This window comes from Grampus griseus (genome assembly GCF_964374135.1).
Source record: "Grampus griseus genome assembly, chromosome: 6".
NCBI lineage: Eukaryota > Metazoa > Chordata > Mammalia > Artiodactyla > Delphinidae > Grampus > Grampus griseus.
The window spans coordinates 23,851,034-23,876,974 of NC_139000.1; the positions used below are offsets into that span (position 1 = coordinate 23,851,034).

The 25,941-nt window shown below is 44.2% G+C and overlaps 1 protein-coding gene across 3 annotated transcripts in view; it reads left to right on the forward strand.

Moving 5' to 3' along the window:
• EPB41L4B (erythrocyte membrane protein band 4.1 like 4B) overlaps window positions 1–25,941 on the forward strand; it is a gene marked incomplete at its 5' end in the record, with an annotated part of 140,525 nt that overhangs the window by 83,269 nt on the left and 31,315 nt on the right. For all 3 annotated transcript variants that reach the window (XM_082656502.1, XM_082656501.1, XM_082656503.1), the window contains 2 exons: window positions 18,192–18,406; window positions 20,738–20,856. In XM_082656502.1, the coding sequence (XP_082512628.1) occupies window positions 18,192–18,406; window positions 20,738–20,856 (334 nt within the window). The remainder of the gene's footprint in view (window positions 1–18,191; window positions 18,407–20,737; window positions 20,857–25,941) is intronic.

Here is a 25,941-nt window from a genome sequence, read left to right on the forward strand (position 1 = left end):
AAAGGAAACATCTAACCAGATGGCAGGCAGGAACACATCACTTCTGAGCTGGTCTGAAGGTATCTGAACAACTGTATCCAGCTGGGAGCATCATCTTTTGAGCAGGACTTTGCCCACCACGTGCGTTCTGGATTCATCTGCTAAATGTGAATATTATTCACTGTGCCCACGGCGTTCTCATGGGAGGCTTCGCTATAATTTTGAGTGGGGCAGACGACGGTCCAGCCATGTGATACTGGAAACGCCGGTAGGTTGACACTGATCCACAGAAACGTACAGGGGCTAGTAGCCAGATGTGCGCTTCAAACTCTGCACGTGTCACTTCACTTGATCTTCCCAACTGCTCTGTGAGGTGGGTGATATTCTTTTCACACGTGGGGAAGTTCAGGCTTAGGGTCTAACCAAGCAGCTTGCCCATGGTCACTCAGAATTCTGACTTCAAAGTCTGTGTTCTCCGCTCCTGTGCTTTAAGGCCTCTCACCGCTAATTATTCCACCATTTGGGACCCTGTCCATCCACATCTCCAGGAGGCTGTTACTAGATGATGTTGAAGAGTTCACTCCACTGAAATCCAGAACTACCAGAAAGCCACCTTCCACCACTATCAGTATAGTGACTGTCTCTCCTCCACACCAGTGGTCTGTAACCTTGCTCATCACCATCACCAGTGAGCTAGCAACCCTTCCCAATACCCCGCCCGTCCCCTCACCCCTCCTCCAGCAGTCTAGTCACCCTGTCCATGCAGGCATTCGTGTACCAACAGCCCCCTTTTCAAAGGAGCGGAGATTGAGCGTTATTTTCTTAGTGAGCCACTCATTTGATATGATCCCCTTCTTCCTTCCCGAGAGCTCACAAACTGGTCATTTCTTCTGGAATATTACCTGCCAGCAAAACCAAACTCAGTATTCCATAAACTGACGGGATTAGGTCTTTGCATTTTTGAAACTCAGTTACTTACTGGTCTTGATCATCCACTGTTTTTCTGTGATCCCCTGAGAATATCTAACAGTGAATTGACAGTATCGTCACATTGATGTAATTCATGTGGACTGGAAGTCTTGAAATCATGTCAGGTAATTACCTTGGCCTTCAAAACCCTCTTGCTTGTTTCATTTCTTGGTCTACCACTTCCACTGAAAATGGTCCTCCTTAACAGTGAAGATGAAGGAGTAAGGACAGTACAGGAGTGCTTTGTTTTTCATGCCTGTTAATATCCCACCATGCTTCCAGGTCAGTGACTCCAGCCTCCTGGGCCCTGCTCTGAGCACAACAAATGATAGATCCTTTTTGTTGCCCTTAATTTTTCCAGCTTTTAACTAGTCTTTTAAGATCTGAGCTCATCAAAGAGCTCCTTGAGCAGCCGCATTGATCCATTTGGATGAGTATTTCCCACCCGGCTCTAAGTGAATTCCCTGACTGACTGAATCTTCCAAAAGTACCAGGTAAATACCCTAAATAGCCCTAGAATGATTTGCTTCCACCATTTTGCTCTAGGAGGCAACAAATGCCTAGGCAAGGTATAAGGGGGCAGAGATAGAGAAAAAGCAAACTGCAGCTAAAGAAAGGAAAGTCCCTTCGCACATGAAAGGTGGCACGTTTTAAGAAGCCCCAGCGTTATCTAAAAGGTGAAATAGAGGTGAAATTGACATTCAGCTGAGACTCCACTAAAGAAGCAATCCTCAACAATTCTGCAAAAAGGCCCATTTCCCCCCAAATTAGGAAGCCAAATAATCGCTTGGACAGCTTGTTAAAAATGGAGATTGTGAGGCTCTATTTAGGGGGTCAGGGTGAGACCTAAGAACCTTCCTTTTAGTGGTCACTCCAAGGAGAGTCTGAGGTGGGCAGGCGCAGGACCACACTTTGGAAAAGCACAGCTTCCTGTCTTGTTATGTTTGCCCTTATTTTAGTGGCTCCATTTTTAACTAATTAGAGACCAACTCTTTTTCTTTTTTTTTTTAAACATCTTTATTGGAGTATAATTGCTTTACAATGGTGTGTTAGTTTCTGCTTTCTAACAAAGTGAATCAGTTATACATGTACATATTCTTTTTCTTAAAGAGGCATGATGTTCAAAAGTAAATGGACGGGAACTTCCCTGGTGGCGCAGTGGTTAAGAATCCGCCTGTTGATGCAGGGGACACGGGTTCGAGCCCTGGTCCGGGAAGATCCCACATGCCGCAGAGCAACTAAGCCCGTGCACCACAACTACTGAGCCTGCGCTCTAGAGCCCGTGAGCCACAACTACTGAGCCCGTGCGCCACAACTACTGAAGCCTGCGCGCCGAGAGCTCGTGCTCCACAACAAGAGAAGCCACCACAATGAGAAGCCTGTGCACTGCAACGAAGAGTAGCCCCGGCTCGCAGCAACTAGAGAAAGCCTACGCGCAGCAACGAAGACCCAACGCAGCCAAAAATAAATTAAAAAAAAAGTAAACAGACGGATACATCATAATCAGCTACATCTGTCTCCTCAGCATAGCTTTGCACTTCCTTGGGCTCATGGTGAAGCAGAAGAATGTAAGAATTCTAGTGGTTCTTTATATGGCTTTAATTTCATCACAGCCTCCCTCCCCCAAAATCTGTTAAACCAAGACTTAGGTCATTGTTGGGCCCTCCTGCTGAATTGAGAGGCTAGTGAATTCCAACCACTCAAGGAGGAGAGGGCATAGCACACCCCAATCTAAGGACCCGTGCCAAGATTAGAGCCCACGGTGGGTAACAGGTGGAAGTTTACGGAAGCAAAATGGCAGGATGTTGCAGGCTCATGAGAGAAGACTGCAGAATCCAGTGTGGAGTGGTGATTTTGTTGGAGCACTTTGGACATGCTTTGGAATCTCAGGTAGTTTGAATCCCAGCTTTGCCCCTCACTAGCCGTGTGACCTTTGGCCAGTTTCTTATCTTCTCTGTGCCTCATTTTCCTCATCCCAAAATGGAATTTAACAATGTCTCACTGTTATGAGAATTAAATGGCACTGTATGTGTAAGGTGCTTTGCACAATGTTTGATGCTAGCTGGTAGCAATTTTTAGCAGTTTTTGAGATTTAAGGCCTTAGCAGTCCATGTAGTGAGAAGCAGGACAAGGGGATTCAAAGTCTAGCTCAAGGAATGGTGTATCTCCTAGGTTGATGGGTTAAGATGTATGGTCTAAGTTTAGCAACAGAAAGGGGTGCTTCATTCCAAAGGAAAGGTCACATGGAAGAGAGTTCACACAATAGGTAAAGACACAACTCTGAAACTCTAACAAGTGAAAAGCAGAAACAGCATGGGGATGTTTTCAGAGGAGATAAAAGGAAATAGAAATGATATTTCTGTCTGAGAATACCAAGAAATAACTGTCCAGGCAGAATGTGGGCAATGCTTTCCGACCTGCAAGTGGGAGAATGGCCCTAGGGAAGGAATTGGTGAGACCACAGAGAATCCATTCTGCTGGGACATTTGGGACTCAGAAGTTGAGAGAATTGAAACAGATCTGCTCAGTTCCCAGCCTGTCCCAACTTGAGATTTCATCTTACACAAAGCAGAGGAAGCTTTTAACTATTTGGAGACTAAGTAGAAAGTAATAAAGAGAACTGCTGTGCTATTCAACCTTTTTTAGGAAGTAATACAGACAGTGGTAAAAATTCAAAACTATCCAAAAGTTACTTTTCCTTTCCACCCTCTTATTCCCTAGTTTTCCCCAGAGACAAACATTGTTAGCATTTCTTGTCAATCTAGAGCTATTCTGTGTTTAAACAGGCACATATTTATTTAACCAATCGATACTGATGGACATTTAGGCTGCCCTGCATCTCTAAAATGACAGCTTTGCCGCCATCCTTATACACGTCGTGCACTTGAGCAAATCCATCTGCAGAATAAATTCCTTACAAGTAGAGATGCTGGGCCAAAAGGAATGCACGTATTTAATTTAGATATTGCCTAATGAAGTTTCCCTCCAAAGATATCCTACCTGATTACGCCTCTCGACACTATACACACAACAGCTATTTGACAGGGCCTCTGTGATCCCACAGGAGACATGCGCCTAGCCTTCGCTAACTTTTTTAAAACCTTGCTAGTCTGATGGGTAAAAATCAGAATTTCTGTTTCCGTTGTATTTCTCTGTAAGCAAGGTGGCACACCTTTTTATCACTTTGAATGCCATTTGTTCCTTGTTTACTGTGGAACATCTGGAGGCCCTAATCTTGAGTCGTACCCTTTAATAAAGATCAGACTGATGAAGTAAAATCCGTCATCTTAGCCTTTTTATAGTGAAGAACGGGAAGCCTGGGAAGAGTCGATCTTTACCAGACATTCTGTGAAAGCAGCTTTCCAGAAGTTCAGGTAACAGTCAGCATGATACCTGCATGCCCTGGAGGTCTGAAAAAGGAAAAGGGGCAGCATGATAATAGCCAGGATGAAGGAATTGATTTCTAATATCCATGTTTCCTTTCCATTTTGGGAGTTGATTAAGAACTGTACACTCAGACACTGTGAATTTCCCTGGTGTATTTGATCAGGGAAGGACGGATTTACATTTAATTACAATTAACATTCTAATATATGGAATCTAAAATCACAGCAACATCGCAGGACTCGCCAGTGGTTTTATTGGGGAAAGGCTGCAGAATTTAAAATACCAAACGGCTTAGTCGAGGCAATCCACTAAAAAGGGTTAGAATAATTAGAGGAACATCCCCGTAGGCTCATGTTACAAGAAACCTGCAGAAACCTACCTAATCCTCACCTACTGAATAGGGAATGGTTTAAACATCCACTTTGTACCGCTGAGACCTCAAAAGCAAGAGGTGTTGCTATGCTAACGGCTCCACTAGCCAGTTGCATTCCGTGGCTGGATAAAGACGCTGTAACTATATTTAAGGCAATTTTAAAAGCCCTTAAACTTAGGCCCAGTGTATGGCTTCAGAGGCTAACTAGGGGAGTTTGTAATAGAAGCTTCTGAAGAACCTACAAGAATTGGGGAACAGCGAGAGGACCATTTGAAGAGATTTTTAAGCACGAATGAAAACCAAAATAGATTAATCCTCATCTGTATCCCCTCAGGACCTCGTACCCCACATTCAGCTCCTGCTCACACTTGGTCTTGTGCAATTAGAATGTCCAGGACCTGCCCTGAACAGAGTCTGCATTTTATTCATCCCACTTGAACTTCTTTCTGGAATGAATCATCATTTCATTCATTTGGGTGAGTTGGATGGTGTCTGCCGAGTGGAAAAAAATAACACTCGCAGCTCATGTCCGATTCTGCCATAACTCTTGCAGAGTGCAAAGGGTGATAAAGAACGGGCTCTTTCGACATTATTTTACACACTAGCAGCTGTGCTTCCATGGCAACGATAATTTTGTCTTACTGTTCCTTGAGGGCTCCCGTGTGATGCTATTGGGGTATGCATTTAAAGCAGTGGCTAGGGGCAAATCCGTTAATGCTGTTCCCCACCTAAAGAAAGAAAGAAAAGAAAATGAATCTTCTTTTAAGGCAGAGAGTGAGCACTGATATGCAGAAATGAGAGGCAAAAAGAAAATCTGTAAGAAACCAAGGGAAAACAGTGTTGGATTTGTTAGAAGTGAATGCTGTGAAGGAAAACAGCAATATTTATGTCAGTATTTTTTTCCTTAAGGCAGGAAAAAGATTGAGTACATTCTTAGTCATGAGCCTCTGTGCAAAAGTGAACTCATGAAATATTTATTCTTTGGACTCAGATCCTGAAATTTATCTGGAATTGCTAAAGTCCTAGATCTCACCGCAAAGTTACAGAGCCCTTCCTCACAGCTTCTTGCTGTCTCCTACACAGACAATTAGAATAAGACATCGTAAAACTTAGCAAGAACAATATCAAGGTAAAATGGATTTTCCGGCAGAAAATGTTCAAGGCCTGCTTGTCTGCTTACAGCCATTCATCGACACCAATGGATACCAGTTTCACCAAAGGAAAACTCCAGACTCAGAGATGGAGGTACACATCCTACCGTAGCTCACACGGGACAGAGACCCCGTTACCACCGAACAAATCGTAAAGGCTCTCATCATTCCTTAAGATGTGGAATGTTTTACTCTGCAGTTTTGCCGAGACCATCATGTATTGTTAAGAACAACTGGGGAATTCGTGACCAGAGTGAAGCTTTTATGAACTGACACTTGATAAATTACCTAGGGAGAGTTCAATTTTAATGCACTACACCATTCATCCAACAAATATTTACTCCGCTGCCTCACTGTGCCAGGTACTGTATAGATGCTGGGAATTGCTATTGAGGAAGACACCGTCTTTGGCTCCAGGCACCTAGTAAACTAATGAAAACAAGAGCTCCCAGTCTACTGTGGATTCAGATAGCACCTGTGCTAACACTAACTGGACAGTTCCGAGTTGATTGCCTGGAAAATGTTGAAAGAAATACAAATTGGGAAAAAAAAAATTTCTGCCAGTTAGTAATCCATATAAAAGAGTAAATAATGCCAAAAAACATAATTTTGACCTTTTCAAACAAGAGAAAAATGAGGTAGGGGCATCGTTTCTCTCTAGTCGCTTTTAAAAAAATAAAACCACTAAGTTAGTGTAAGAAATCATCCCAAATTAATAGACCTAACATTCGTAATGTGTCACATTTCTAAGATGTTGGTGCAATTTTCTTCTCAAACCCATTATGAAAAAGGTACAGTTTTTCAATTATACTCTTACCGTCAGATAGTATGTTTGCGCTAAATTCAATAAGAACTTGTAGCAACATGTTGGTGTAATGCCTACTCTGTTTAGTCTCTGCTAAATTAAAATGGAAATGAGTGACAGGTATCCTGGAAATCAGGATGGGTAAATGCACCTTCTCCTGTCTCTCATCTGGACATGGCAGAGATCAAATGATTTCATTGATCTGTAGTTCCTGAGGTATAAATGCTTAATAAATGACTGTCTGAAAATGCGGTGTCTGGGCAGATAAGTGAAATCAGTTACCTAAGGTCATAGCTAAGGGGCAGCACAACCAAAGCTAAGTGCCAACCAGCATTCTTTTAATGTCATTATACTGTTGCTTTCACCATCCACGTGGCAAAGCAGTGTCTCTTGGCACTGAAGAGAGCACAGGGCTCTATAGTCAGGTTGCCTGGGTTCAAATTCCAGCTCTGCCATTTACTGGTTGTGTGTCTTTGGGAAAGTTAATTAGTTTCTCTGTTCCTGTTTCCTTATCTGTAAAATAAGGAGAGTAATAATTGTTCCTTCTTCAAATGTTGGAAGATTAAGTAAATTCATAGATGGCATAGTGCTGGGCACTCAGAAGTGTGAGCACTTTTTTTTCTCCTCTGAGGGCATTAATGCACTAGTGTTCAGTCAGCAGGTATGATTCTGGCTGACACCATCTGCTGTGATAACATGGTACTTGAGGGGATTCTGCTAAGAGAGTCCCAATCAAGAGTCACAGTTCCAGGCTAATGGGCTTAATTATGAACTAGTAATGATGCTTCCCAGCTTTATTTTTTTAAATTAATTAATTAATTTGTTTTTTGGCTGTGTTGGGTTATCATTGCTGTGCACGGGCTTTCTCTAGTTGTGGTGAGCAGGGGCTACTCTTTGTTGCAGTGTGCGGGCTTCTCATTGCGGTGGCTTCTTTTGTTGCGGAGCATGGGCTCTAGGCACGCAGGCTTCAGTAGTTGGGGCACATGGGCTCAGTAGTTGTGGCACATGGCCTCTAGAGCACAGGCTCAGTAGTTGTGGCACATGGGCTCAGTAGTTGTGGCTTGCAGGCTCTTGAACACAGGCTCAGTAGTTGTGGTGCGTGGGCTTAGTTGCTCCGCGACATGTGGGATCTTCCCAGGCCAGGGCTCGAACCCATGTCCCTTGCATTGGCAGGCAGATTCTTAACCACTGTGCCACCAGGGAAGCCCCTGCTTCCCAGCTTTTTTTGTCCTTGGCACCCATAGGAAATGTGTTGTTGTATAGCACACTGGGGTAAGCAGACAAGGGTGCTTGAGGCTCCCGGCGCCCCTGGTCCTGTCCCCTTGCTCCAGCAACTGAGAGAATGAACGGTTCATCCCACTTACCACCTTCTGAGGCCTATCAGTTGGGAAGCTTTACTGTGTGTCAGCAACTCCCTGATGCTTTAGTTCTGATTCAGAACATGGAGGTGTCCCCACTTAGGCTAAAAGTAAATTAGGTGCCAGTTTGCCCCAACCAGGCTCTTCTGGAAGGTGTTTAGAGAACTTATGTGCTGCTGTGTGGGCTGCACAGAAGCTCTTCTTGCCTCCAGGAAGCCTGCTATGAAGTTGAGACATGTGCCAGGATAGGTAAAAGAGTAACTGAGTACAGGCAGCACCTAAGGGTGAACTGAGCAATCCAGAGAAGATGCCAGACGACTTTGGACAGAGAGGATGTTCCCTGTGTCCTCCTAAGAGACTTCAAGCTGGCACATCACATATGGGGGACTTCTTGGCCATCCAGACAGTGGAGTTCCGTTAAAAGCAGAGCATCTGTTGAGGCCTTGGCCTTTCTAGCTGATGATTTGGTTGTTTGGAAGGTAGAAGAAACACTGCCCTGCCGGTCAGCAAGGAAGACTGGGTTGGAAGTGTATAAGTGACAAGACCCTTGGAAGAAAATGACCCTGGTGTCTTAGAATCATTAATATGAAATGAGTGGAATTCAGGGTTTAATCTTCCATGTATTCTAATCTTTAGAAGATCAGATTTCAAAAATGTTAAACAAGGGTAGATCTAAAAGGGAATATTTTTCACATGGACTATGAATATATCAGATAGTCTGAAAGATGAAGGCATTCAGAGCCCACAATTTAAAACAGTATTTTAAAGAGAAGGAAGGTAGAACATATGACCAAAAACAAAAGGGCAGAGACCTTTTTTTTTTTTTTTTTTTTTTGTGGTACGCGGGCCTCTCACTGTTGTGGCCTCTCCCGTTGCGGAGCACAGGCTCCGGATGTGCAGGCTCCGGACGCGCAGGCTCAGCGGCCATGGCTTACGGGCCCAGCCACTCTGCGGCATGTGGGATCTTCCCGGACCGGGGCACGAACCCGCATCCCCTGCATCGGCAGGGGGACTCTCAACCACTGCACCACCAGGGAAGCCCAGAGACCTTTTTTTTTAAAAGGACTTCTGTAGATGCACATTTTGGTCAGAGCAAAATGATGAACAATTTAATAGCAGAGCCATCTTGAGGATGATATGTGAGATTAACAGGACAGAAGAAGAGCTGCTCAATTTCTGTTTTGTTCTTCTCTTTTTCAACAAGGAAGCCAGTCAGTATACTAACTGCAGAAAGGTGAAAAGAACAAAGAGAATGAAACTGAAGTCCAAGATAAGAGAGAGAGTAGTCAGGAAATATTTTACTGCTTTACAGTTAGTCTTCAAGTTGAGAAAAATGGCCTTGAAGAAAATTTGCATGTGTCATTGCTGAGCCAGCACCAGCACACTTTGAAAAACTATGGAGTCTTGGGGAAATGCCAGAAGAATAGACAGGGAAATGTCATACAGATTCTTGAAAAATGAATTCTAAAACCTGGAGTGATAAGCTTGATGGTAATACCAAGAAAAGTTTGAGAACAGATTCTTTTTTAAGCACTTAGTAAAGTAATGTTCACTTAGGAACAGAATGGATTTGTTCAGAGTAAGTCATGCTAATCTTTCAAGATTCTTAGTAGGCTAACAGTAGAAGGACTGTCTCTACCTAATAAGTAGAATTTGTCACAAATCAACATTTAATTTAGATTGTAGATTTAAGATAATCTACATGCTTCAGAAATAAGGCAAAGATGATTGCTAATATTCAGTATCATTCTAGAGACCTTACCAATGCAATAAGCCAGGAAAACAAAATAAAGAATAAATGCTGGGAAGGAAGAAACAAAATTCATGTGATTATCCTAAAATACAAGTGAATTCCAATTAATAAGAGTTCAGCAAGGTGACCAGAGGTAGAAATACCTTAAAGTCAGTAGTTTCATATATCTAGTAGTAAAAAAAAATTAGAGAAAATGTAATAATTCGTGAGATCCCATTTTCAATTGTGACAAAACTGATATATGGATAGGAATAAAGTTAATAAGATATGTTCCATACCTTTATGGAAAAGTTAAAAATTCTGACTGAAGGATATTTAAGAAGATCTAAATAAATGGTGAGAAATACCTTATGAATACATTCTCCCAAATTAATCCATTATATTTAATGCTGCAAATCATAATTCCAATGGGATTTTTTTGGTAGTGACTTGAATTGTAAAGTAATCTGGAAGACTGAGTGCATGATAATAGCCAAGAAAAAACAAAAGAAAAAGAAAAACGATGTGTGAAAGGAAACAGGATTTGTACTATCAGTTATTAAAAAGCCCAAATATTAGTACAAAAGTAATTAAGACAGTCTGGTGCTGGTTTAGCAATAAATAAATAGTTCAATAAAAATATGAAGAATCCAGGGCTTCTCTGGTGGCTCAGTGGTTAAGAATCCACCTGCCAATGCAGGGGGCATGGGTTCGAGCCATGGTCTGGGAAGATCCCACATGCTGCAGAGTAGGTAAGCCCATGCGCCACACTACTGAGCTTACGCTCTAGAGCCCGTGAGCCACAACTGCTGAGCCCACGTGCCTAGAGCCCATGCTCTGCAACAAAAGAAGCCACTGCAATGAAAAGACCGTGCACCGCAACGAAGAGTAACCCCCGTTCACCACCAACTAGAGAAAGCCCGCGTGCAGCAACGAAGACCCAACGCAGCCAAAAATAAATAAATAAAAAATTTTAAAAATCATTAAAAAAAATATGAAGAATCCAGAAATAGATACAGGTAGATAATTGTGTATCAGTCATGGACAATCAGAACTGAAATCACTCTTGGCAGGTTTCTTACAGAGGGAATTTGATACAGGGAATTGATTGCATAAGGGCTGAAGAACTAAGTAGCTAAAGTGACCAGTGAGGCAACCCAGAAATTAGCAACAGTAGAACCTGCTTATCACTCCTAGAGCTGGAGAGACAAAGAGACAAAGAAATATGGCAGTATTCCAGAGCCCAGGAGCTGGAGCCACAGGGAGTCAGTCTAGTGAAAGCTGAAGCCCTAGGGGACTCAACTACTGCCGAAAACATCCCCTGAGGTAGAAAGATATGAGGGAGAAATACTTAGCTCCTTTTCCTACCCTCCAGTCTCTGTCAGTGCCTCCCATTGGTCAAACCTACATAGAAACCCAAGGGCAGGGAAACTGGGAAATGCATTTCCTTGGAAATACAGCAGGTCAGGAGCACTCAGGGAGGGTAAGGTAAAGGTAAGGAGAGAGGTGTCCAACCCAGCCTGGGGAGGAGCCAATAAAGAAGAATTTATTTAGATATTGTGAGGCAAAGGTCTCTTTTTTCCTGAAATGAAGAACCAGTTGTCTTAACATCACCCAAGGACATGAAAACATGTGATATGACAGTCTCTATCATTGGGAAGACAAGATGTGTACACAAAGATGTCTGAGGCAGTGGGGTTCTAAGGAGGTCTTGGGATTTTCCTGATGAGTGCATTTGCTGCCTTAAATAGAAGCCGAGGCAGATGGGAAGATGTAGCAGATGGACGGCACTTGGGGCACTTGGCAAGCAGAGAGGTGCGAGTCCTGGATTGTGTCCCAGACTCAGCCAGTTACCCACTGTGTGACCTGGTCACCTCATCCCCCCAGTGGCTCCCCGTTTCCCCATATGCAAAGTGAGGAGGTTGGACTAGGGCCTTGTGTCTCAGCCCTGGCTGCACATTGGATTTAGAGATAGATGATGTAATTAGCCAGGGTAAGGGTTGTACACTGATAGTTTACAAAATCTCCCTTGGTTGATTTTTTAATCAGCTCTATTAAGATATAAATTAGATACCATGCAATTCACCAATTCAAATTGTACAATTTAATAGTTTTAGCGTTTTCACAAAGCAGTACAGTCACTACAGTCTAATCTTAGAGTATTTTAACTTCTCCTAAAAGAGACCCCAAAGCCATTAGCGGTCACTTCCTATTTCTGCCCATCCTCCCCACTGCTAGTTAACCACTAATCTACTTTCTATCTCTATGCATTTACCTATTCTGGTAAATCCTATTCCATTCCATACCTATTCCATTCATATAAATGGAATTATGTTTTCAAGGTTTATTCATGTCATAGCATGGATCAATATTTCATTCCATTTTATAACTGAATAATATTCTGTTGTATGGCTATACCAGATTTTATTTATCTGTTCATCAGTTGGTGGACATTTGGGTTGTTTCTACCTTTTGGCTCTTGTGAATAATGCTGCTGGGAATATTCATGTGCAAGTCTTTGTATAGACATGTTTTTATTTCTCTTGGGTATATACCTGGGAATGGAATTTCTGAGGCGTATGGTAAGTCTATGCTTAACCTTTCTGAGAAACTGCCAGGCTGATTTCCAAAGCAGCTGTGCCATTTTACGTTCCCACCAGCAGTGCAGAGGGTTTCCTCTGGTGCTTTTCATATTCATCCAGAATTTAAAACCACCTAACTGGATGATATCTGAGTGGCCCTGTTTCTACAATGCTATGATTTTTTTTTTTGATCCTAGATTAGATCCCCAGGGCTGCCCACAGAAGCCCACGTCAGCCAGACGTGGCTGAGCTGTAGTGTATGATTGGTTCCTCAGAGCACCCTGATAACTCCCAGCATTAGTTTTAAGAGAAAGCCGTTAAGTTCTGTGTTCCAGCTCAGGACCCTCCCCCATCCCTGCCCTGCGCAGGTCATAGTTCTGGCGATGGATTCTGGAGGATTATTCTGAATAATCATACTGTTATTATACTAAATACTGTAACTATTATAATATAATAATTAATATAACAATGGTATAATAATATTATAATGATTATAATGTTATAATATTATAAACCTCAATAATTATCCCATTTTTCAGTATGCAACGCGTTTTGATTGAGTACCGCATGTCTGGCCTGCTGGGATCCCAGAGTCAGGCAGGGGAGAGACTCTGGTGGGATTAGGCAGGGCTGTAAAAGTCCCCCAGCCATGCATCTGCAGAGCCGTGTCCACCCCTAATGCAGTCAAGGACATCCCATAGGACACAGTCCCACCGAGTAGGAACACTAACTTTTCTAGAGTTGGAAGTAGAATGGGAGTAGGGGCTTCCCCCAAGAGAAGGGAGGAGAAGAAACTAGATCTGGTTCAACTTCTCACTTCACATCTACGAACAGGACACGTTACTCACCTTCACTAAGTCCCGCTGTAAAAGGAGGTGGCAGCAGCTTCCTTGCAGGGTAACTGTAAAAGAAAAGCATTAAAGCGCCTAGCACGTGCTAGGCACATAGCAGCCCCCTTCTTCCACACCAGATCCTTTCAATTGCCACCTCATGGAAGCAGGAGCTGATGTGTACATACCGCTCGTCCATCACCCTCTGAAAACCAGGACTTGTGACCTCCTTTCCAGAATGCCAGAAGCCTGGTGAATCTCAGTCTCTATTGATGGTGAGCACAGAGCTGGCCTCATCTCCTAAACCTTAGCCACTGGGCCCCGAGGCTTGTGGGCTGCTGAGTGCTGCCGGACCCTCTGGGTGGGCTTGACCTTCTCTGAGGTCCCTGTGGACAGGACAGCTGCACGACCCCAGTGGATGCCATTTACATCATAGTTGATGTGAATATCACCTCCTGGAGTTCTGCAGGGAACAGTCCACGAGGCCAGGAACAGTGATTTCCTTAACAGACCCATAACCCCACACAGTGCCATAAGTTAGGATCTCCAGGATGGTCCTCCGTGTGTATGAGCTGAGAAAACACCCAGGTCATACCACGCCTGCTTATGAATCTTTGCTCTTCTAGAAACTTACTCTCAGAGATCCAGGCAGCTTCTCTGACCCTCTATTTCTCTTCGCATTTGTCTCTTTCTCAGCCTTCCCCAAAAGTCATGGTAAAGTGAAAATCACACGTTATTAAATACAATTTATCACTCTCTGCACATATATTTATTTCCCTGTTTAACTTTTCACTCTGGGTTTCCTGGAAATAAAACACGCACACACACACACACACACACACACACACACACTCACTTTTAACTTGGAAAGACAAGCAGGTACGTGAGACTACAGCTTCATTCCAGGTCTGCGGCAGACATCACTCATCAGTCACAGCACTCTTTCCTCCTGAGCTGGCACAACCTCAGAATCCTTTTTCACCTTACATTCCAAGCAGAGAGTGAGCATCAGTTGGAGATGGCATGGGAGATGATGTCTATTTACCAGTCCTCAGAAATTCTTGCTCAGAACTTTGCACCACTACGTACAGCCCTGAATGTACCCCAGATCTCTACTATAGGACATCTTGTTCCTTGGGTGTTCATTCTCACATTCAGTGAAACCCATTTGAAGCTCAATCATAGTTTTCCCTCCTCCAAGCAGCCTTCACTCCCAGCATCCTTTTTTCAATTAATGGCATGCCATTTGCCTGGTCCTCCAGGCTAAAAAATTCAAAAATTTCTGACCCCTCCATGTCTCTGTGTTCTCCCCTTCTCAAATCCTGCCAATACCCCCCATCCTGTCACTCTCTTCCTTTCAGTGTTTCTCTGGTTTGTCTCTGCTGCGTAGACCATTATAGTCCCCATTCAGACCTTTTATAGGCTGGCTGCCGTGTGGAAGGAGGGCAGGGTGGAAGATGAGCCTTGAGGTGTAAAGTGTCCCAGGCTGTAGGGAATTTTCTCTGTTCTGAGCTCCCAGTCTCTGTGCCTCCTTAGGACAGATATTATTTTCAACATATTTGAGACACAGGAAAATGATGCCCATGGGATTTGCAGTTCACACCTTTGTCATCACATCCCAGCTCCACAGCTTCCATTCATCCTTCCTCCCTCTCTCGCTGCTTCTTTCCTTTTCGCCCTCCCGCCTTCCATTCCTTCCTTTCATCATATATTTATGGAGCACCAATTATGTGCTAGTCAAAGTCTCTACATGTATACAATGGGATATTTAATGTAAAATAGCTAGCCCAGTGCCTGGGATAGAGCAAGTACTGGATAAATAGGTGGGGGAAGGGCTGATTCTCAGACCTGGAAGTGCACCAGAAATCACCTGACCCTGTCACGTCACAGAGGAGGAAACTGAGGCCCAGAGCAGCTGTCCGAGGTTCCTGCACAAAGGTGGGCAGAACTAAGACAAGAAGCCAGGCGTCTCGATGACAACTTGGTGCACGTTTTGCTGCCACCATTACTGCCTCCACGAGGGGGGTGGATACCCTTGGTTATGTTTCAGGTTGGAGAGGTGAAGCTGGACTCTGAACCCAGAAGCCAAAGTCACGCCTTCTTCCACATTCTTACGCACGCGCACACGCACACACGCGTGCAAACACACACACACACACACACACACACGATGTGAGACTGTCCTGAGCCAAGTCTCCAGAAGGCAGCCAGGGTGGACCAAAGACCCAGCTCACGGGACAACGTGGGGACAATGGTGCTGTTTCTTCCGGAAAGCATCCTGCATCTGCAGCAGAGGCCTCCTCCGTACCTCCTTCCCGCAGCGCCCACATGCCAGGCCTGCAAGCCCTGCCTGCCCTGCTTCAGAAACAGCTCAGAGGGCTACTCTTCCATCCAGTGAGTTGTCTAGCCCCACCCCGTCACAGTCTGCTAATGAACAGACTGGGGTGTCTGTCCTCCACGCAGCCCTCAGCACGAACTTTCTAAAATGGAACTCCAGTCATGTCTTGCCTTTGCTTAAACCCTTTCCACTCCTCACTTCCGCTCCAGCCATCCTGCGCTTTCAACCATCATTCCTTTGCTCAGACTGTTCCTTAGGCCTGTAATAGCCATTTCTACCTTTTCACTTGAAAGACATTCCACAAAACAAATAAAAAACAGTAACAAGGTAACACACCTTCACTGCTTTAGAGCATGTGAGTTATAAATGAGAGAAAATCAACCACATCAAACAAAAATAAATAAATAGAATTTATTGGACCTTGTAATTAAAAAGGTCAGTGGTAGAACCAGCCTCAGGCAGGGCTGGAACCAGGGGTTCAGATGATACCATTGGGGTGTTTTCTTTCTTTCCATCTAGCTTTACCCTCTGCTCATCTTGTCTTCCTTTGTACATTGGCCACTTCCCACAGATACTCCTTTGTGTCCAGGGAATATGGTCATAAAGTAGCCTCAACTTATATCATCCTCATAGCCAGATCTGACTTATCTGTGTGTCACAGTAGATGCAGTGCCTTGGGCTCACAATACTTTTAGGGGCCCACAAAAATGGTTTCATTTCTTTGAAGTCAGAAGAAAAAAAATGAACTTTTAGTTGAGGAAAATGGTTTAATATCCGATAATATATTCATTTTTATACAAATGCAGTCATAAAATATAATTTTAAATTTTTTATGGAGAAGAGGTGAAAGCCAAAGTGCTTAGGACCCACAAAAGTCACAATAAGGCCCTGTTTGACTCTAAAAAGGAAGAGAGACACTTTCTCTCCGTTTCCATATGTTAAACCTATAGGAAACTCTGTCCCTGATTGGATCATATCCCAGAAAAAGTCACTCTACCTGGAAGGAGGGAAAAGTCTGATTGGCCCACTCTGAGGGGAAATATCAACCTCATACAAACACAAGAAGTGTGGTTTTCTGTAAGAAGAAGGATTCTGTTTCAAGAATGTCTACCAAAATTTGACTCTCTCCCAGTTGATCCTGCCCTTATGATTCCTTTCCCAACACCTTCACCAGCCCCAGAAAAACGAGTTGCCTTTACCTCTATGCTCACCTAGCGGCTTGTTCTAGGGTGATTGTAACTGATTGAATGACAGAATTTCCTACGCTGAGGTGTGAGCTCCTTGAAGACAGAGTGAAGGAGTGGGCAGTAGAAATCTGGTCTATGGGAATGAGCAGAAAGAGGGGTTAGCTCTGCTTAGGGGTGTGAGGAGGAGACCTTTGATCTGGGTCTTAAAGGCTGGAAGTCTTCCTGGAGGAAGGGGTGTTTTAGCTGGGTTTAGGGATGAGGAAGGACTCCAGGGGACAGAGGTGAAAGGCACAAGGATGGGAAGGACTAGGGTGCAGAGAAGAATACAGCAGGAGATGAGCTGAAAAGAGAATGGGACAAGATCACAGGGGGGCCGTGAGGAAAGGAATTTGGATTTTTTCCACGGAGCGTCTACAGAGGGCTGAAATTGAGTGTAAAATGTTGCATCTTGGTGCCTTTTTCTGCAGAGAAGTTCCGTAGTTTTCTAGATTTCCAAAGGGTTCTCTATCTTAAAATGGTTAGGAATCACTAGTAACAGAGAGGTATTCCAGCTCCTGGAGTGAGGAGTGCCACACTCTAGAACGTAATCAGAACAGCTCTCTGGCTAGTGCTCTGTGGAGGATGGGCTGAAGGAGGAGTAGAGGCTGGGAGAGCTTTGGGAATCTGTTTCAAGAGCCTTAGGGCAGTAATAACCGGAGGAGCAGTTGGAATTAGAAGATGTCATAGCAGTACCATTAATAGGTGCTTTCTGCCTGGTGGGGGTGATGGAGAGGAGGAGAAAGTGATTCCAAGACTTCCAGTTTCTATCATGATCTTGTCGTAGGATGCTTAACAAGTTAGTTTTTAATTTGATGATTGCCTTTGACTTCCTCCTCCCACTTAGACGATGTCTTTTTTTTTTTTTTTTTTGGCTGCGTTGGGTCTTCATTGCTGCACACGAGCTTTCTCTAGTTGCAGCGAGTGGGGGCTACTCTTTGTTGCGGTGCGCGGGCTTCTCATTGCGGTGGCTTCTTTTGTTGTGGAGCACGGGCTCTAGGCACACGGGCTTCAGCAGTTGTTGCACGTGGGCTCAGTAGTTGTGGCTCATGGGTTCTAGAGTGCAGGCTCAGTCGTTGTGGCGCACGGGCTTAGTTGCTCCGTGACATGTGGGATCTTCCTTGACCAGGGCTTGAACCCGTGTCCCCTGCATTGGCAGGCGGATTCTCCACCACTGCGCCACCAGGGAAGTCCCATGATGTCTTTTTTAAAATAGAAATTATTTCATTTGAAACTTAAGGATTTTTTTAAGGGTTAACATCTCTGATATATACAAATTTCCACTTTCTGCTTTTCCTTTGAGTGCAGTGTTGCCTTTGTGTCCTGTTCTACAATAACCCTGTGGATCTGTTTGTTGAACCTATTTCTCCTGGTTTTCAATGCTTGGAGAACATCTTTTAAAGTACGGACAGGAATATCAAGACTCTCTGCTTTTCTAAATCCTGACTTTTACACCCTCTGCAGCTACCCGCTCCCTTCCCCAGGGCTCAGCAGCTCGGACCGGCTGCCTTTTGGCCTCGAGGAGAATGGGGGCACACCGTTTGCCACCAAAGCTTCGGGAAGGCACCACCATCACCACCACCAGCACCAGCACCACACTAACTATGGCCTCTCGCTGACCCTGGAGAACAAGGAGGGGCCTTTGAGGTCCCCCAACTCCAGCAGTAAATCGCTTACAAGTGAGTAGGAGTGTAGGGGGCAGGGTGGGGGAGAGATGCTGCAGGGTGTGTGCGGCTTTCCTAGATGCTCAAGACAGCCCCTTGCAGTGCAGCTCGGAACAGTGGTAATGTCTGTGCTGGGTTACCAGGTCTGGGCAAGAGCTGACAAGAGCCTTGTGCATTAGGCAGGGGCCACTTAAAAATTATGATTTACCAGCAAACTGATTTCGTTACAAGAGAGCAAACGTCTCTCCACCTCATTTCATGCCGGTTCTCTGCTTCTGCCGTATCCAGCACTGGCTCAAGCAATGGAACAGGGACACACGGGAGTGAGGTGGCTGGAATCTCTCATTCCCAACCACAAGAAAGCCCATTCTGTCCCATTTCTGGCATCCCACTTTTCTGAGAGCAAGGTGTCAAGTAGATCTAGTGCATACTGTTAAAGGTCCCAGCTAGAGAAATTACGGAAATGGAGAGTAAGCAAATTAGAAACGTTTCTAGCAACTTGACAGAGCAATTTTATATGTGTTAAAACTAATTAAAAATGTGGGCTTGGATTTTGTATGACTGTTCTTTTCTTTTTCTAGAAAATCACTTTTATTATATTTTACCAAAGAATCGGTCTGTGATAGGCGGTGGGGGAAGAACTTGTTCTTTATCACATATGGTTTGAAAAAGTGCCAAGGTAGAGGCAAGAGTCAAGAGGCTTCGATTCTAGTTCTCACTGTTGAGCCAAGTCCCCACTTGGATCCTTGGTTTTCTCGTCTGTGGAATGTGGTGGAGGGTGTTGAGAAGATGACCAAGGAGTCTTCCAGGTCTGATATTTCATAAGTCTGTGGGCTGGTGAAGAGGATGAGCCATTGAGCCTTTACCTGTAGATCACAGGTAGCAATTCTGGGTTGGCGGAGCTAGAAATGGGAGCTCATCATCCACTTGGTGTTGAAAAATCAGTCCCTCATCACTATCCACACTGCCCCGGCCCTGGGCCAGGCCTCATCCTTTTGTATCTGGACAGCTATAACAGGCCTCTACGGGCACCTCCTCCAGTGGAGTCTCCAAATTATAGCTGCTAGAGCGAGAGCACTCACCAAAGAGCTCTGACCAAATGCCTTAAGACCTTTCCATGGTACTTCACTGTCCTGGGATAAAGCCAGCACTTCTGAGCATGGCCACACACAGACCTTCACAGCCTGGCCCCTGCCAAGGTCTCCAGCCTTCCCCCACACTCCTCACTACACTCTAGCTACGTGGAACTCCTCTCCTCTCATGAAACACTGTGCCACGTCCCAGCTCTGTCATTTGCACCTGCTGTTCCCTCTGCCTGGAATGCTTTTCTCCACCCTAATGAACTCCTACACATCCTTCAGGAACCAGCTCAGAGGTTGTCAGTGAAACTTTCTCTTTACACCCCTCCCCAATTCCTGGCTTTGGAGTGCCCTCCCTCTTGCTCTATATAATTAAATAAATCTTTGGTCGCTCTTATTGGGGGTATCTGCACAGGCATCTGTCTCCCCCACTGGGCTAGAATTGTATCTCATTCATCTCTTTATTCTAGCTTCCCAGATCCCAATTGCTATGAGTACGTGGCACAAACTTTAATACGTAATGAATATTGAATATTTAATGTATTAATGGATAAAAACAAGCTAGTGGGAGGAGTGGTGGTGAACTAATCCAACTTTCAGAAATCAAAATCAGTGAATTTGGTTTTAGAAGCATAACATGGGTTTTTTTTTGTTGTTTTTTTTTTTCTTTTGCGGTACGCGGGCCTCTCACTGTTGTGGCCTCTCCCGTTGCGGAGCAACAGGCTCCGGACGCGCAGGCTCAGCGGCCATGGCTCACGGGCACAGCCGCTCTGCGGCATGTGGGATCTTCCTGGACCGGGGCACGAACCCGTGTCCCCTGCATTGGCAGGCGGACTCTCAACCACTGCGCCACCAGGGAAGCCCATAGCATGGTTTTTAAGGGCACATTCATCTGTCTGTTAGCCTGAACACTAATCTTTCCCATTTGCATAGTGCTTTTCCATTAATAAAGCATTGGCACATGAATTACCTCACTTAATATTCACAGCAGCCCTGCAAGGTAAGTAATTTTATTTTCATTTGAAAATGGCTGAGAGGCTCAGAGAGGTAAAGTAACCTGCCCAGGGCCACTGCTCATATTTGGGAGAGTTAGGCCTTGACACCTCGACCTTAAATGTTCTCACATCCCATCTGCTAGTGCATTCCCGAGAGATTCAAGCTGCCAGAGGAGAAGCCAGACAGAAAGGCACTGGGAGTCGGGCTCTGGCAAGCATCTTTTATCACCTATATCTCTCTGCCCTTTCAACCTTTCCTTATTCACTTGCAGAACTGAGTCCAGGAACACCTGCCCTGTTCAGCGAAGCCGCTGCCCATCTAAAGAAGCTGGAACTGGAAACTGTGAAGGCTGCCGGACCCTGGCCTGCTCTGCACATCAACATAAATAAGGTGCCAAGGACTGGAGCTGGGCAATGAGCATGGACCTGGGGTTCACTCATACCTCTCATTATTACCCTGCCTGCCTCCTAAACTATGTGCCTTTGTCTTGGAGGGATTTCTACTCAATCTTTTTCTGCTCAGCATGTCTCTTAGGAGCAGAAATTCACTTACATTCTTTTGGGGTGGATTACAGCACTAGGGGCTGCCCCCAGTGCTGAGGCCCAACAGGCTGGATCTGTTAGTGGTCTCTCCATCCTTCTAACTGAAAGTTCCATGAGAGAAGCATCCACATTTACCTCTTTCCGTTTTTTACCCCTCTGTATTAGTCTGCATTGGCTACTATAACAAATTACCATAGACCCGGTGGCTGAAACAACAGATATTTATTTCTCACTGATCTGGAGGCTGGGAAGTCTAAGATCAAGGTGCCAGATGACTTGGTTCCCTGGTGAGAGCTCTCCTCCTGTCTTGGAGCTGGTCCCCTTCTCACTGTGTTTTCACTTGCCAGAAGAGAGGGATCTTTCTTTCTTCCTCTTCGTAGAAAGCCACTAATCCCATCATGAGGGCCCCACCCTCATGACTTCATCTAAATCTAATTACTTCTCAAAGGCCCCGTGCCAAATACCATCACAATGGTGGTTCGGGTTTCGACATATAAATTTGGAGAGAACACAGTTCAGTCCATAGCACCCTCTATCTCACTCAGACAGTACCTGGCACATCGTAGATGTTCAGTAACTGTTTGCTAATGGAAGGAAGGGAGGGATGAAAGTAGGGAGGGCAGGCGGAGGAAGGGACAGGGCAGAAACCAAGCTCTCTTTTGGCTAGACCTGTTCTTATATCCAAATGGGTAGCCTTATAAAAGCCAAGTTTTATCTTAGAACTGTAGAAAGCTGGTGCTGAATTCAATCTGTCATTTAGTTCAGCCTTTTCAACGTCTGAGACCAGAGGAAAGGTAATGGCTTTCCCAAGGTCACAGAGCAGTGGTGAAGCCTTGGGCTCCCGACTCCTGGTCCAGTGCCCTTTGCACTCCAACATGCTTCTTCATTTTCTACACCAGGATTTCTCAGCATAGGCCCTAGTGGCATATTGGCCTGATAATGTTGTGTGGGGGGCTCACCTGTGCGTTGTAGGATGTTTTACAGCACCCCTGGCCTCTCCCCACTCGATGCTAGTAGAACCCCCATCCAGGTGTGACAACTAAAATTGTCTCCAGACATTGCCAAATGGCCCCTGAAGGGCAGGATTGCCCCTGGTCGAGATCCACTGTTGCACACATATTTTAATTTTTAAAATCCCTATAGGAATAGTATTCTTTACTCATGGGTCATTTTTTTCCACCCTAATGCTTAGCTTTGCCCCTTTATAAGAGGGAATAGGAGGAATTTGGGAGATCTGGCCTGGAAAGCTCCCCCTCCTTACCTGCGCTGGTGAACGTGGGAAGGTTATACCTCCTATCGGGGCTGTTCCTCCACCCCAGACATCCCTCTAGCCTGCACTACACTTCCAGCATTTCTCAGAAGACCCTCCACTCCCTTGCAATCCCACACCCCAGCGGGGCAGCCTAAAGTCCCTCTGATCACTAAAGGGCCCCAACTTCAGAACACCCTGTTCACCCACTTTTTCTTTGATACTACCCTCCCTGATAGCCAGCTGGAAAAAAATTCCTCCTGCAGGATGGCACTTATATTCTTTCAGTCAATAAATCTTTATTGAGCAGGCCTCTGCCAGGTGTTGGGAGTCAGCCTGATGGATTGTGTGCCCCTGGATTTGTCTTCTCTCTCTTAGTATCCTGACTGTCAACTTTTCTTCTGCAGCCCACACAATAAATTGTTTTAACAAGAACTTACCTGGAGTTTGGCAAAATCCAAAAATATTTTGCAGGGAAGTATAGCATACAGTAGCAGAGAACTCACAAGCTCCAGGTAATTAGTAGTTGCACGAATATTGGTGGGACATCACCAATAATGGCTTGCTCTGGGTTAAGATGTAGCTGAGACAGCTGTGAGTTACTGAGCATTTCCCTGGCGCTCAAGCAACAATACCCCTCTTTTCTCCTCCACTTGAAGAAATGCATCAGTGAGCAAGTAGGCTAGAGTGATGTCAGATAACCTTGACTTTGTCCTAATGCATAAGCAAAGTATATTACTTCATACTATGATTCTTTTTTTTTTTTTTTTTTTGTGGTGTGCGGGCCTCTCACTGTGTGGCCTCTCCCATTGCGGAGCACAGGCTCCGGACGCGCAGGCTCAGTGGCCATGGCTCACGGGCCCAGCCGCTTCGCGGCATGTGGGATCCTCCCAGACCGGGGCACGAACCCGTGTCCCCTGCATCAGCAGGCGGACTCTCAACCACTGCGCCACCAGGGAAGCCCCATACTATGATTCTTTATCATTAATAAAACAATCCTCACAACTCATCATGATACCACATTTGGGAACCAATGGTTTTGATGGCTTTTAAGGTTTTTTGCGGTCTGAAGAATCCTCTGATTTGTCTAAGGTTTGGATATGTTAATGGTGAGAAGACGTTTGGTTGCCCAATTCCAAAAGCATACCCAAAATTATCACAGGAATTTAAATCTCATCAGATTTCAAATGTGTAAACAGTTTGTATCAACAAGTGAAAACTGCATCTGATCATTTCTTTATCCCCAAATGACATCCTCAAACAGAAGACCATTTCCAATTATAATAGTATCAAAGCCCAATTATCATTCATTTGTATGTTTTGAAATCTGTTTTTCCATATTGAACGATAAAGCCTCTTTTCTCAATTCAAATTGAATGTAAAATACAAAATATGGCCATGCAAAAGAGAGAAAGCACAGCATTCTGGGTGCCGTCCTCCAGGCTGTAATTATGGTCTTGTTGTAATCCACATGTTTATCCCTCATAGAGATGCCTTTGTTGCAAACATATTCATGTAATAACACTCAGATTTTCCAAAATTTATATTGGTCTTCACCTGAGTCAAGTTATAGAGCTGAAAGGTAGCTCCTTCGTTTCAGAACAAGCCAGCTTGAATTTATATCCAAAAAGCAGTTTAGAATTAATAAATTCAAGGGGAAAATCAATGCTAAATTCTCACTCTTATTTTAGCAGCATTCAATTTTTTTTTTTTAAAGTAGGTCTTCGGTCATTACTGTCAGTATAACCATATCCCCTGAAGCAATTGTCAAAAATCTCAAATGGGCTTTAGGACCAGTTCAATTCTTGTATTCCGGCATATCATTCCAAAAAATTAGATCTAATTAAAAAATTAACTCATCATACACCAGTGAAAACACCCATGCTAGTATTATCTTTTACATATCTTTTCAACAATTATCTTAATGTAACAGGATTTACATGTACAAGATAAATTCTACTAAAACTATACTGTAACTAATAAACAAGTTACTGTTTTGTTTCAGAGAACGCTACGTCTCTTAGGATCCTGACTCCATTCAAAACAGTCTATTGTCTTTATACTCAGCTTGATCTTAGGACCATTAGTGTCCTCATATCCGATGCTCTCTTTGTAGTTATGTATTGTTTTCTAACCAAAGATTCTAATGTGAGAGTGCCATTCATATCCTTTTTCCCATGTGATTGTCATGATAATCTTATGAAGAAAGAAACAGCCTCAGAGAGGTTAAGGGGTGCCAGTGTGGCTGGTGGTCAGGGGCTCTAGCTTCGGAGTCACCCAGTCTGGGTGTGAATCTTGGCTCTTCTGTGTACTTCCTGTGTGACCTTGGGCAAGTGACTTGCCATCTCTCTGCTTTGTTTTTCTCATCTATAAAATGGGGATGGTGATAGTATCTACCTTCAAATGGGATGGTTAAATGAGAGGATTCAATGAGATGTGCATATGAAATCCGCCCCCTGCCCGCCCCTTACCCTCCTTGTCCTTCATCTCCATCACCACCACCATCATCATCATCTTGTTTATGGTGCTAGTAAGGGAAAGAGCGGAGATTCAAATCCAGGTCTTCTGTCTCTGCTTATCTTACTGTTTTGTGAAATTGCTGGGTTCAGCTTGTTCTACCACATTCCCTCCATATGTTTGGAGGTCCTGCTGGGAAACTGCATTCTCGGCCCTCTTTTCTTTATTCAATGATGTCAACCAGCCAGTTGCCCTATGCTTCCTCTGGAGCTTTCATAAAACCCCTACTATGTGTATCCAGGTGCTCAATAGGACTTTTGAATTAGTGAATTAGATTAATTTTGGAAATGGCAGAATTGGAGGCCTTTAGAACATTTTGTTCTTGCCCTGGTACATTGTGGCTAATGTGCCGTATTAAGTCACTAAATTGACTTTTAGAAATCATATGGTCTTGTATCTTTCTTATTAAACACATATCTTCCAATAATAACCATATATTATTATAATCGTCTTCAGTAGACATGTATTAAGCACGTGCTGTGTGCCGAGCACCATATTAGCGCTGGGATATACAATGGCCACAATAGGCATGCTTAACAATATGACATTATTTCCCAGAGTATGATGTGTGTACCCTCAGAGACGATTTCAGGTTCTATACATGGATGAGTATTTTTTAATAGTTACATAATTATCATAATTTATGTCATAATAAATATAATAGCCACCAAGTCTATGATGTCAAAGATACTATTGCTTAGGACACACTTAAAATTGGTGGTCCCAGCGTAATCCACCTTAACCGGATTGTACGAATTATAGGTACATGTGTAGTTAATACATGAGAAATGGCAAAAATAGCAAAGGTGGTACCAGATTATTGAAGTCTGAGACACTCTAAAATGAGGCAACATAGATACAAATTTCTCATTGAGAATCACAATTTTCAGCAAGATTATTGTAAAAATACCAATTAGTATTTTGTACTCTTTCCCTTAACCCAGCAAGTCACAGAATTGGGTCTTTATATGTAAGAAGTAGCAGTTATGGGGGAAATAGCACTGCAGCTGGGTGTAGGAAACTCGGAGCTTGAGTCCTGGCTTTACCTGCATGAATACTGGAAGAGTCTCTTCTCTTTGGACCTTCCCCATCTTCTGACTCATGGGCTTCCTAATACAACCTCTCCCTGCTTCACGTGAGAATGAGAGGATTGAGAGGATGTGCTTG